Below are 13,795 nucleotides of genomic sequence, written 5' to 3'. Positions count from 1 at the left end.
CCGTCCTCAGCTGGATCCTTAATGGAGCTGCAGTAATGGTTCGTGGCTCCATTGCTCCAGCTTCACGTTGATGGAGCAGGGAGGCAAATACAACCCCCTTGAATGATTCATTATTTCCTCTTGTGAGCAGCTGGACATCAGCAGCTCATACAAGTGATGGCTCAAATCTGGTTCCTGACTACCTCTCAGCTGCTTATCAGTACAGTACAATACAAAACCAGAGAAGAGGTTTCTCCCAGCCTGCAGCACCAGAACTGGCACTAAACCACTTCATAGACCTGCTTTGCAACCTGGGCAAGTGTAAAGAGGATGTATGGCAGGGCAGGGCTGAGCAAGGGTGATGGGTAGGGACAAGATGGGGCATTGCTGAGCAAGGTGCATATTGGGGAAACTGGGTGAGGGCAATGATTCAGGTGGAGGACAGTGCTGGGTGAGTGTGCTGGGGAAGTTAGTGGAATATTTTATGCCAGGAGTGTTTTACAACGTGAATGGTCTTTGCTGTTATGTGGTTGGGGCAGTGAAGTACTCCTCACATGCTCTTTTCTGGTAGCACTGGGTCTGTTCCTTGCAGACTCTTTTAAAACAAACAAGTGGCTTGTAACCTTACACTGAAAGATCTTCTGTTTAAACCTTAGGAAATCCGCAACATTCATAATGATGAACTCATGGGTATTCGAAGAGAGGAGGAAATGGAAATGTCTGACGATGAGCTAGAAGATCCTTCAGAGACGAAAGAAACAGAAGAATCAGGTACAATCATTTGCTATGGCCGATAAATATATCTGCATGTGTGTCTGCATTGTGTGAATTCCTTGGGGAGCCCCGAATGACTAGCTCATTTCCACAGCTAGGAACCTATCACCGAGTCTGAACAATGGAGCTTCTATTGCAGTTTTCTACAATTAGGATTTAGAAGCCCAAAATCTCAGGAATATTGGACTCTGGGCTTTGGTTATCCTTGGGCTAATGTGCTTCAGATTCCTGGAGAGTAGAAACAGAGGAACTGCCAGACTGCATCAAAGCCGGGGTCCATTTAGCCCAGTTTCTCATCTCCAACAGTGGCCAGCACCAGCTGCTTCAAAAGGAGGTGTAAGAACCTTGCAGAAGCAGATGTGGGGTAATACTCCTCCCCATCAGGCTCTGATCCTAATCCCTAGTAGTCAGATTGGCTTGAATCCTGAAGCAGAAGGTTTTATAGCCACTCAAAATGGCTGTTAATATTAACTATTATAACTCTGGATATTCTTGTTAGTGATACAAAAGTCTAATTCCTCTTCGAATCTTGCTAAAGTTTTGGCCTCAATGACACCTTGCTGTAGTGAGTTCTACAGGTTAATCGCACTTTGTGTTAAAAGGTATTTCTTTTTGTCAGTTTTGAATTTGCCACCTTTGAGTGTCATATTCTTGTGTTATGAGGCAGGGAGAATAGAAGTTCCTAATCTCCCTTCTCTAAACCGTTCATTATTTCTCTAGTTTTATCATGTCCCTGCTTATTTGTCTCTCAGCCTTTTCAATCTCTCTTACAAGAGTTTTTCCAGGACCTTGATTATATACTTCTCTGAACCCCTTCTAGTTCTGTAATATCCTTTTTGAGACAGGGTGACCAGTAGGCTGACCAATTTACATAATAGTATTAGAATATCTTCTGCATTATTCAGGGGCAGCACCAGCCTCTTCCCGTTGGGGGCTAGACAGAAAATTGGGGGAGGGGGACTGCTCCCTCCTCACCACAAGGCCCAGCCCTCTCCATGGCCCTGCCCCTGCTCCTCCTCAGTTAAGTGCCACCCCACCTTCTTCCCTCCAAAACCCCAAGGTTGGAAGCCAGAAGTCAGAGCTGGGCAGCGCAGGGTGGCTGCTGTGCTGTCTGGTGCCATGGTGCAGGAGACCCTGTCTCCTTCTCCTGATGCTGCTTGGGGCCCTGGGGCTATGGCTGCTCCTCAGCTCCCCACTGCCCTTTGACTGCTCACAGCCCGTAAAAGCCGCCGCCTGGGTGGGGGGACCCAGCTCTGGGGCTGGCAGAACCTTCGGTGAGCAGCAACCACATGGGGTGAGGCTGAGGAGCCTTGGCCAGACCGGGTCAGTCTGGGCTGCTGTGGGGAGTCCCGGACTCTATACCTGCTGTGGGCAGTGCACGCCACTGGGCAGGGACACAGGCTGGGGGCTGCTGTTGGGCACCCTAGCCCCTGCCTAGGCTTACTTCTGCACTGCTGCTGGCACTGTCTTCAAAGCTGGATGGCCTGAGAGCAGCGGCTCTGGCTGGGTGCCCAGCTCTGAAGGCAGCAGAGAAGTATCAGCAGCAGTGAAGTATCTACGTTTGACCTTTGCACTGGGGGGGTGCCTATAAGGGGAGGCTAAGGTAAATTTTGTGGTGGCTATAGCCCCTGCAAGCCCCCCTCTAGCACTGCCCCTGGTATTATTCACCTCTGCAGTCCTTATGCACCCTAACATCTTGTTTGGTCTTTTGACTGCAGCAGCACACTGAGCAGAGGCCTCCATTGAGCTATCCACAGGGATGCCCTTTCTTGAGCTGATGTAGTTAAGAATTATAGCTGAGTGAGAGCTTTGCTATCGTAAAGGTTAAGACCCACTTTCAGTTTAAGGGTTGGCAGTTCTAAGTGCTCTAAACTCTATACAGTTAATCAGATTGCCTTGAAATTTAGGGTGTTTCATGGGGGTGCAGGGTACAGTCAGTGATCCAAATTTGGAGCCATTGGACATACTATCTCAAGGTAGTCCTGAGATATAGTCCCCTAAATACACCTTTACACATACTCTATTATTATTATTTTAATACATACACACAAGATTTTAAAAGGACATTATTAAGGTTGCAGTATCAAACACTCAAAAATGCCAGACTGAAAATTGCCCATGCAGCACATTCACCGGCCCCTCTCCGTGCTTTTGCATTATGATACATCTTAATTACATGGTCACAATTTTTTCCACAGGATCCCTGCCTCATTCAGTGCACAGGATAGATAGTGCTTATGGAATTAGCAGCTATTCACTATTTTGTTTTGTCCTTATTGTTCAGTGTGTGGCCTATGCTTTATTTACTGACCATTGCTCAAATCCTGCTCTGAAGGATCTCTCAATTAATTCCTTATTTGTTCATCGATATGATATCTGAATGCTTCACAAATATTTGTGAATTTATCTTCACAACAACTTGAGATGAGGGGGTAATATGATTACCATTGTGCAGATAGGGAACAGAGTGATTAAGGTCACACAGATATCTGCCACTTGAGCTAATGGAGAAATGGATAGCAGTAGTAGATTGTCATCCTTTGTGTGGGCCAGCCACAGAGGGGATGGGGCACTTTGCCATTGGGTTTGCTGACAGCAGAGGACTGGTGAGACTCAGGGATACTGGATTCCTTTCCAGCATCCAGAGGGGAGTGCATGCTAGTGGGCACAGACCCTTCTGTCCTCTCCCTTCCAACCTGTCCCAGTCCATTTTCCCCTCTCCTGGCTCTTCATCCCAGATCCAGTTTTCTTAGCCAGTAGATCCTAGTCTCCTCCTCTCTGGATTCCATGTACCAGTTTTCCCTGCACTTTCAGTCCCAGTCTCCTGGCCCAGTCCCAGTCTCCTCAAGTCCCCAACTCCTTGTCTCCATTCTCCTTGTCCAGCCAGTCCCAATTCTCCCCCTGCATCTTGGCTCTTCATCAGATCTGTCTCCCCACACTCCTCACCTCCCTCCTACAGATTGTCATTCCCAGTCTCCTTGTCCAGCCAGTCCCAGTCTCCCCCTCCTCAGCTCCCAGCTTGAGTTTCCCTCTCTCCTGCCAGCCTCCAGTTCCTGTCTATCCACCACCACCCCTTGGTTTTTTGTCCCATTTAGTCCCCCCGCCCAGGATTCAAATCAGGCAGCTTTCTCCTCCACGCTGCCTGGGCCTATGGGGCTTGGAGTGGGGGTGGGAGGGGTCGCTGAGAGCACAGGAGAGAGAGTCTACCTTCTCTCAGTTCTGATGCCCTGCTCGGGGCCACTCCATGGTAGCCCAGATCTGTAACTGCCCGCTCAGCTGCGGGATAGAGCATGCCCAGTATAGCCAGACTCTTTGGAGATATTAGCTGTTAAAATCTAAGATGTCTTTACTGAGCATGTGCAAACTGCTATCTTTCAAAGTCTTGTAACTTGGTCAAATTTGGGCAGATTTTCATGGGAATGACAAAATGCACATCCTTGATACTAGATTTCTAGTACTTGCTCCAAAGTGTGGGGTGCTAGAGTTGTTTGAATGAAAAGTCACCAGAACTTTTTAACATTGGCAAAACAGTGTATTTTCCCCCAGCCTTGTCAGAAACCACTGAACTGCTTTGGCTGGGTGGGGGGGGGGAGAGGGAGGAGGTTCAGCCTGGGGCAGGTGCCTGGCATGGAAAATTTCAGCTCAGATAGTTAAAGTTTGGCAAAACGCTATGCAACTGAAAACAGGGTCTTGTAATGGAAGTGTCAGGCAGCCTTAATAACAGATAGTGCTACCAGCCCTGCCTATAATCACATTACTTGTAAGACAGTTGTACCTAGAGGCTTCTGTTGATATCAGGGTCCATTATGCCAGGAACCACACAGACACATACTGACAAACAGCCCAGCCCGAAAGAACTTACAGTCTAAATAGACTTCGCAGACAAAGGTTGGGAGGAAGTAAATTGTGTTATCCCCATTTTACAGACGGGGTCGGAGGCCCAGATCCTCTGAGGTACTTAGGCACCAGACCTCCATTGATTTCAATGGGAGTTAGGCACTGAAATAACCTTTCAGGATCTGGGTCTACGTGATTGGCCCAAGGTCATGCTTTGGGGCAGAGGCAGGAACTGAACGCAAGACTCTTACTCACAAGACCGACATTGCTTTCCTTTTATTTATTTTTTTTAATGTTTGTTCCCTGTCTTCATCATTCTCCTAGCACTGATATCCCAGGCAGAGGCCCTAAAGGAGGAAAATGACAGTTTGCGCTGGCAGCTGGATGCCTACAGGAATGAAGTGGAGCTGTTAAAGCAAGAGCAGGGTAAAGTGAACAGAGATGAAGACACAACTAGAGAGCAGCAGTTAAAACTCCTCCAGCAAGCTTTACAGGGAATGCAGCAGGTAAGGCTACTCTTTCCTATAGTAACGACCTTGCTACAAATGCAAAGTGGCCTCAGCTTCTCTCCATGGCTCCAAAATGGGAACAATGGCAACACACTCAAAAAGCCACTTTCCTTTTTTTCAGCTGGAGCACCAGCTAATATCTTGGAAGTTTATATTCAGATGAAAGCAGCTTTCTGCCATTTCCAAGGTTACAAAAACAATAGAACTCCTGGGTGGATATGAACTGATGACAATCACCTGGAAGTCTAGTTTTGTTATTTACACATTAATGCATCCTACAGCTGTGTCTGAAATGTAGGTGTCAGAGACCCGCAGGGTCTGGTCTTTGCCCCTGCCTGTAATGAGTCCCTTGGGAGTGATACCTTTGATTCTCCAAAGCCCCAGGGTTCACACAGTTCCACACCTGTGACTGCCAAGACTCCAAAACTGGACCTTTGGGCACCTGTGATCCCTGTTTCTCTCTATGGCTTCTTGCCAAGGCAGACTCCTGTGGGGCACTTGCACAGTACCTCTCCAGGCCCCAGTGCTCTCAGTGGGTATGCCTAGACTGCAGTGTAAGCCTTGGCGCAGTCTCAGGATTGAGCCCAAGCCCTCCTTCCATCTTAGACACAAATCTGTCAGACTCGGGCTCAGACCCGAGGGCCTAGGATCCTACGAGAGTGGAGGGTTTGAGCCTGAGTCAAGCCAGTACCCAAGGTTTGAGCCCTATTGCTTTGCACTGTAGACGCAACTGCTCTGGGATAAACCACATGCCTGATTGCCTCAGAAACCTCTGCCACCATTTTACCCACAGTCGGCGTTCCAACACCAAACTTGCTGGCAATGAACCTGTAGCAATCTGGGATAGCCAGCTTCCAGATGGTTACAGTAACTCGCTTCTGCACCAGCAAGGACGCCCTCATACATGTGTCTTTATGCTGCAGAGTTGGGGCAAGCTGCTCACAGAGCTCCAGAAATGTAGCTTTCTTCATGTGAATGTTCTGGATCCACTGCTGGTTGTTCCAGGTTTGCAAGACAATGTGGTCCCACCAGTCTGTGCTTGTGGCCTTGCACCCGAAGCACTGGTCTATGTAGCAGCTATACCAAGCATCATGAGCAGCATCAGCCAATTCGAGTCTGCGATGTCTGTGTCCTCCTTCTCCTGCTTCATCATTAACTCTGTCAGGTGCCTTGCATGGGTCAGAAAACTCTGGTGAAAGTTCACCAGCGTCTCACGGAAGCTCTGCCCACCTCCTGAAACAGGAGTGAAAGCCCAAGCAGTAGTTCTTCAAATCTCTTCTCCATTTTGCTGGCTCCAGTTGTTAGGAGCCTGCAGACTAAAACGATGGCTTAGCAGAATCTGTTTGATGGGCAGTTCAAACTTCCAGTAATGTGCCAGGTGGGCAGCCAAATTTTCCCATGCTGCACCTCAAACAAAGGGCTAGAGCAGCCACATGTCGAGAGGGCGCTAGGGAGTCTGGAATACAGTCAGTTGGATTTGGGTCTGCATACTGTAGTGCTGACGCCAGAGCCCTGTGTTCAGGTCTGGGTTGGAAAATCCTTGATTAAGGGCTGGCAATCAGTGTAGATGCTCAAGGCCATGGTTTTCAAACCCGGGGTCCTCTAACTCAAGTTCCACTAGCCCTGGGCTTACATTGCAGTGTAGCCATACCCAATGAGCATTTGCAGCACTATCAAAACAGAGTAGAGTTTATTGGTCAACTGGAACACAGCATTGGGATGTCCATAGATAAGCCTAGAGAAGCAAAGGTTAAAACAGAGTCCAAGATGGCCAATGCTGGGACTCTCTTGAGTCATGTGCTGAAGGAAACATCTTGGTTTCCTCTCTCTTTCTCTGTCCCTTTGTCTCTCAGTCCCAGGTGAGTTTGTGAGTCTCTGCAAAGGCCAGCTCTGAGACCAGCCACCTGATACCTTTCTCCTTTGTTCTCCATCTGGGACCTTTGCTCTGCTTCCCTGCCGAGGTGTGGGGGAAAATTGTCTTCCTCTTGGTTTTTGGTTGCTGAGTGTGAACAGCCTGGCCATTGGGGTTCCTGTTGTTTTTCCAGATCCTCCATTTCTCTGGGTCACTTGCAGCCAGTCCTTTAATGACCCATTCATACCACCCTGGACAGTTACAATGCCTCATGTCCCCTGCTCTGCCCCAAGAGCAGCTTTTAACTCTTTACACTCTGTGCATAGCAATGCAAAGCACAGAGGAAAACTGAGGTATGTGCATGAATGATAAAAATAGCACCAAAATTCCTACTTTAACACAATAGGGTCTACGGTTAACATCTCAGTAGCCACATGGTGTAAACTATCTACTTATTGTTAACTTGGCTGTGCAGGAAAAGTGGGAATTACAAGCTATTTTTGTCTTTGTTAATGGAATGTTCTGGGTTTCTAATACAGCGAGAGGGCACTGGGGGCAAACATGTTCCCAGTGACTTCCCCTCTGGTGCATGGATACATGCTATAACTGGAGGTAGCGAGGAGAGAGAGAGAAAATATGAGGCCTTTGCAGCTACAGCTCTAATCTCCCGAATGCCAGCACGGCGATGCTTGTAAATCTTAACAGGAGCCTCAGACAGTTCAGGCAGACTGACCTCCAAAATTCATGCAGTCCATGACAGACCAGTGGGCCACTCTGTTGAAACAAGAGTGTCTGAGGTTCTGAGTGAGTTGGATATCACTGGGGGATGTGTTGCAGTTTGCTATGTGTTGAGGATAGCGGTGAAAGCCTTATGGAGCATTGGCGTGTGTTGTTGGCACCATTGTAGGTCAGGCACAAGGGATGCAAGGCACTATTCCCTCAACTTTATATTTCCATATTTTAACGATTGTGGGGAGGTGGGATTGGTCCTGAAGCAGCCTTCCCAGTCTTTTAAGCACTGTCGCCAATGCTCACAGCTGGGGACAAGTCTTGTGAGATTTGGTGGGGGATGGTTTTAGGCCGCAGCTTCTGGTGCCACGTGATGATGTGAGACTCAGCTTTCATTTACAGAAAAGTAAGTTTCTAGCTCAGATGGGCAAATAATTGATTTGATTCGTTGGCAGTGTCTTCAAAAATTGAAAAAATTCAAAACCAAAGTTCATCAGAATTTTTAGTTAATTGAAACACTGGAAACATTTTTCCTTCGGGTTGGTAGAATCATTTCATTCAACACAAACGGAAATGTTTTGTTTCAGAAATTTTTAAGAAAACCAAAGGAAATGAAGGGGTAAATTAAAAAACTGCCATAGGAAGAGGCGGAGTCCTCTCCTCCCCCATTAAAATCTTTAGCTCTGTGGTTAAGACATTCTCCTGGGATGCGGGAGACCCAGACTTTAATCCCCATTTTAAGACCAGAAACTTAAACTCAGGTCTTCCAGCTACCATGTTAGTGGACTAACCAGCAGGCTATAAGGTATTCAGAAATAGGGCTCTCCTACGTTGAAGCTGTTCCACTTGTATAAGATACAGTCATTGGTCCAGAAAGAGAATGTGTGACACTGACTCTAGCCCAGTGGTTGGGGCTCTCATTGCTGGGGGAACACCTAGCTTCCAGTCCCAGCTCCACTCAGGGTACGTCTACACTACCTGCCAGACTGGCGGGTAGTGATTGTTCTGTCGGGAATCGATTTATCAAAATTGATCCTTGATCGCTCTGCCGTCGACTCCTGTACTCCACGGCAGCGAGAGGCGGAAGCGGAGTCAATGGGGGAGCGGCGGCAGTCGACCCCGTGCCATGAGGACGCGAGGTAAGTTGACCTAACATACATCGACTTCAGCAATGCTATTGCCCCCAGTGTAGACCAGGCCTTAATATCCCACATCCCAGGTGAGGGCCCTAACTGCACCACCTTCTCCTCCTGTGTTTTGGGGCCTAAATCCCATTGTGTATCTAGCCAGAAAAATCAAAAGAAGACTTTTGGAAATGTCAAAATTTTGGCATTTCCAGGTTTTTTTTTTTCCATTTTTGACCAAAACTATTTACCACAGGTGATGCAAATTTATGAAGTGTTTCAGTCGCTCTATAGTTGCCTTTTTCATCAAAAACAAGTTTCAGTCAAAAAATTTCACCCTGCTGTAGTTCCTAGCCCTCATGCTGCAAAAACAAGCTTGAAAATATGATCCAGGTGCAGCCCAAAGGCTCAGTAACTAGAAGGCAAACCCAACCTTTTTTTTCTTCTTCTTCTTCTTCAGATCTCATGATTTTTAAGCAAATCTCATGATTTTAGGGCCTGACTCTTGATTTTAACTGCTCAGGGTTGGCTGTGTTGCTTAACAAGGCTTGTGTTTGTGCTATATAAATAATATCCTAATGTAAAATACGATAGCGTCTCTCAGCCAAGTTGCTTCACAATAGGAACTGTGCAGAATAGCCCACCACAGGTAAGACCCCCAGGACCAGCAACCTCAGAGATCTCTCACCTTACCTGGTGCTGGGTCAGTCCATTGCCTTTTTAAACAGGTAAAGGTCACAGAGGAGCACAGGTCACAAAAGCACCCGAGCTTTAAAAAAGTGTTAATATTTTAATGATTGCTTGTTCCTGGCCTCCCCATATCTACAGTTCTCCTTCCTGGTTGTAGGGAAAGCCAGATCCTCTTCTGTCTCTTCTGCTTCAGCTGTTGGGCTCAGGGGGGCAGAATTTGCTGCAGAAGAGAAAATCTGCTTCTGCAGGAAGATGATCAGGAGAGCTAAGGGACAAGCAACCACAGGCCCTTGAAGCAGGAGCACTGCTAGCCTGCAGGAACCAGGGATAGGGCCGTACTTGGCACACGGTTTAACCCAACTCTTGCAACCTCCCAAGTGAACTGTGCTGGAGGAACTGAGAACGTTCTGGAAGGGCCGGATTAACTTTTTGTGGGCCCGGCGCCAAACATATTTGTGGGCCCCCATGGGGCAAGGTGAAGGGGGATGGGACAGTCAGTCTCCAGAGTGAAGGGTGGGCTGGGGGCAATGTGGCACACTGTGGCGGGAGCAGCCCCACTCTGCCCAGCCCAGCAGGAGAGCTCTGTTTACAAACCTGCAGCTGCCAGACGCACACTGGCCTGCCCAGCCCTGTGCTGCCAGCATGCCCCTTCCCCTAGAGGGCAGGCCCCCACCACACCGCCCCCCTGCCAAGTGCCCCACCCTTATGCCCAGCACCCACTCGCCCAGAGACCTCCACCATAGATCTCTGTGCCCATATTTATATTTATATTCATTATATTTATATTATATTTATATTCATTATAAATCAATCCCTGTGCTGCCATAGATCTCTGTGCCCATATTTATATTTATATTATATTTATATTCATTATAAATCAATCCCTGTGCTGCCAGCATGCCCCTTCCCCTAGAGGGCAGGCCCCCACCACACCGCCCCCCACCCTCCGTCTCAGAGACCTCCCTCACTGGCCTTCCACCACAACTGCACAGCATCCTGCACACCACACCGCTCGCCCAGCACCCCCCGCCCATAGACCTCCCCACTACCCACCACCTTCCTCAAACTCCCACCACCACAGCTGCACAGCACCCCATAGCCCTGAGGGGATTCTGCACCAAAAAATTAATTCTGTGCACAATATTTTAAAATTCTGCAAATTTTATTTGTCAATAAATAAATGTGGAGGCTCCAACATGGCAGTGGGGAGCACAGGCTACTGGTTGCATGGAGGTGGGAGATTACCCTGCAGCCTCCCCCCACCCCACCCCGGGACAGGGACTTGGCAGTGGGGCTGCACCCGACCCTGACACAGTGCAAGGGCCAGGCCTGCCCCAGAAGCACCCTGGGGCTCTGCCCCCCTGTGCCAGGCATACCAGGTGTGGGTGAACAGGCTCAGTCTGGCAGCAGGATCCAAGTGCAGAGGGACTTAGTGTGGGGGGATCCAGATAGGGGTAAGAGAGTTCTCCATGGGGCAGTCTGGGTGTGAGCGGCTCAGTGGGAGATCTGGATGCACAGATGCTCATTGGGAGGTTCCAGGTGCAGGGACTGTGGGACTCTGCAGGGGATCCAGGTGAAGGTGTTTGGGGCTCAGCAGGTGGGGTCTAGGTGCAGGGGAGGTGGGGTTCATTTGGTGGGGGTCCAGGTGCAGGTGGTTGGGGCTCAGTGGGGAGGGCGTCTAGGGGGACTCATTGGGGTGGTACAGATGCAGGGGAGGTGGGGATTGTCAGGGTGAGGGTTCAATGGGCCTGCTTAACAGGAGAGCTCCAGCTTCTGCCAAGGGGATGCCACATGCTGGGCTCCAGCTTCCCTCATGCCCCTGCTTCCCCCATTCCCTTCTCTTCCCCATCCCATGCCCCTTCCCCACCGCTCCATCTCCTCCTCATCCCACCCCCTTCCTTCCCCCGCCTCTTCCCCCCTACCCCCACTTCCCCCATCCTCTTCTCCACTGTGCCATCTCCTCCCCATCCCACCCCCTTCCTTCCCCCTGCCTCTTCCCCCCTAGCCTCACTTCCCCATCCCCTTCTGTTCCCCATCCCATGCCCCTTCCCCACTGCCCCATCTCCTCTCACCCCTGTCAAGACCTGGGGCCAGGTCGCTCTACTTCCCGCTGCCCGATGAGTTCAGGGTGGGCCCAACCCCTGCTGCAGTTCCCCAGGATGCGTAGCTCAGGGAAGGGGCCTTGCGGCGGATGGGGTGGAGAGGGGGCAGGGCTGGGGCGGAGCAGGGGTGGGAAGAGGCGGGGTGGGGGCAGAGCAGGTGTGGGGGCAGCTTTCCTGGCTGGCTCAGCCTGCCGGGGGATTGGGCTGGCCAGGGCCCCTTCTGATTCTGGGCCTGGCGCCATGGTAAACCCGGTACTGCGTTCTGTGACTATATAGATACCAGGAGGAACTCCCCAGAAGCTAAAAGATATTTGTTTCCTATAGAAAGACAAAGCAATCTCATTATAAATCAATCTTTGGAGGTTTGCTATGAGCAGATGATAATTATTCTGAATTGTAGCAAAATATGTTGTTATTTCAATAATTATTATTCTATGGGTGGGGGTGAAAAAAGTGTTCTCAAGCTGGACAGATAGGGGAAAAAATGGGCTATTTTAGGCCTGGAAAAATAGCTAGCCTAAAACAGAATTACACAAAAAGGAGTTGACCGTTTGCCTAGTGTTCCTGAGAAACGCAGTTTCTGCATGAACATTTTCTCTTTCATGCAATCGTGTAGTTTTATTGTGTTGTCTAATTTTTATAGGTGCTCATTTAGGAATTATGTGCAGTTTTGCAAATCACTATTATGCATATCCTAGAAATATAAAACTAACATTACAAAAAGTAACACATCACTTTTAGTTTAGAAAAAACATGCAACAACAATAGAGTTATCATGGTGTTTTTCTGTTAGTCTGGATAAAACAAAGTACAAGACAAACCACCCTACACAACCTAGGATGTAGTGTTTTGGGGTATTTTCTTGAGCTTCAAGAAAGTTCTGCCTTACCTCATGTTAACAACCCAACATATTTTTTTAATATCTAGCAATAGTCAAATAAGTTTGCAAGATGCCATAGGATTTTGTGGAAGTTTTTCTTCCTTTTATGGATGGAAACTTTTAAAATGTTCTGAATTTGACCCACATCTTTGTCTAAGAGTTTGTTACTCATTCCATGTTCTTTAAAACAATGAAGTGTGAAAGTCAGGCTGTGGTCTGAATTGACCTTTTCTCTTCTAGCATCTTCTGAAATTGCAAGAGGAATACAAAAAACGAGAAGCCGAGCTAGAAAAAGTGAAGGAAGACAAAGTACAAATGGAAATGTTGTTAGAAACCCTGAAGGAGCAGGTATGTACAGTCTAGGGGTACGTCTACACTACGGGATTATTCCGAATTTACATAAACCGGTTTAGCAAAACAGACTGTATAAAATCGAGTGCGCGCGGCCACACTAAACACATTAAATCGGTGGTGTGCGTCCACAGTCCGAGGCTAGCGTCGATTTCTGGAGCGTTGCACTGTGGGTAGCTATTCCATAGCTATCCCATAGTTCCCACAGCCTACCCCGCCCCTTGGAATTTCCGGGTTGAGATCCCAGTGCCTGATGGGGCAAAAATCATTGTCGCAGGTGGTTCTGGGTAAATGTCGTCAGTCACTCCTTCCTCTGGGAAAGCAACGGCAGACAAGCATTTCGCGCCTTTTTTCCCTGGATTGCCCTGGCAGATGCCATAGCATGGCAATCATGGAGCCTGTTTTGCCTTTTGTGACTGTCACCGTATGTGTACTAGATGCCTCTCACAGAGGCGATTCAGCAGCGCTACACAGAAGCATGCTTTTGCTTTTGCATGACAGCAGAGATGGTTACCAGCCATACTGTACCATCGACCATACCATAAATTGGTAATAAGATGATCATAGTTACCAGTCCTTTTGCACCATTTGCTGCTGTCATAAGTGCCCCTGGCTAAGATCAGCCAGGGGCGCAAAAGCCAAAATTGGGAATGACTCCCTGAGTCAATCTCTCCTTTTTGGTATCTAAAAATAGAATCAGTCCTGCCTAGAATATGGGCAAGTGTACTAGAGAACCACTGTACCATAGAACCAGAGAGCACAGCTGCTCTGTGTCAGATCCTGCAGAAATTATGAGCTGTATGCTATTCACAGGAGATGCTCCTGCAACAACCCCACCTGTTGATTCCGTTCTTCCCCCAGCCTTCCTGGGCTACCGTAGCATTGTCCCCCCACTTGTGTGATGAAGTAATAAAGAATGCAGGAATAAGACACACTGACTTGTTAGTGAGAAATGAGTGGAAGGCAGC

At 48.5% G+C, this 13,795-nt stretch overlaps 1 protein-coding gene across 7 annotated transcripts in view; it reads left to right on the top strand.

The window, feature by feature from the left end:
- ENOX2 (ecto-NOX disulfide-thiol exchanger 2) overlaps positions 1 to 13,795 on the top strand; it is a 142,371-nt gene that overhangs the window by 100,687 nt on the left and 27,889 nt on the right. For all 7 annotated transcript variants that reach the window (XM_045029819.1, XM_045029818.1, XM_045029821.1 and 4 more), the window contains 3 exons: positions 636 to 750; positions 4,915 to 5,096; positions 12,717 to 12,824. In XM_045029819.1, the coding sequence (XP_044885754.1) occupies positions 636 to 750; positions 4,915 to 5,096; positions 12,717 to 12,824 (405 nt within the window). The remainder of the gene's footprint in view (positions 1 to 635; positions 751 to 4,914; positions 5,097 to 12,716; positions 12,825 to 13,795) is intronic.

Source organism: Mauremys mutica, chromosome 9 (genome assembly GCF_020497125.1).
Source record: "Mauremys mutica isolate MM-2020 ecotype Southern chromosome 9, ASM2049712v1, whole genome shotgun sequence".
NCBI lineage: Eukaryota > Metazoa > Chordata > Testudines > Geoemydidae > Mauremys > Mauremys mutica.
The sequence above is the reverse complement of the archived record's forward strand: the minus strand, read 5'-3'. Positions and strand labels throughout refer to the sequence as shown.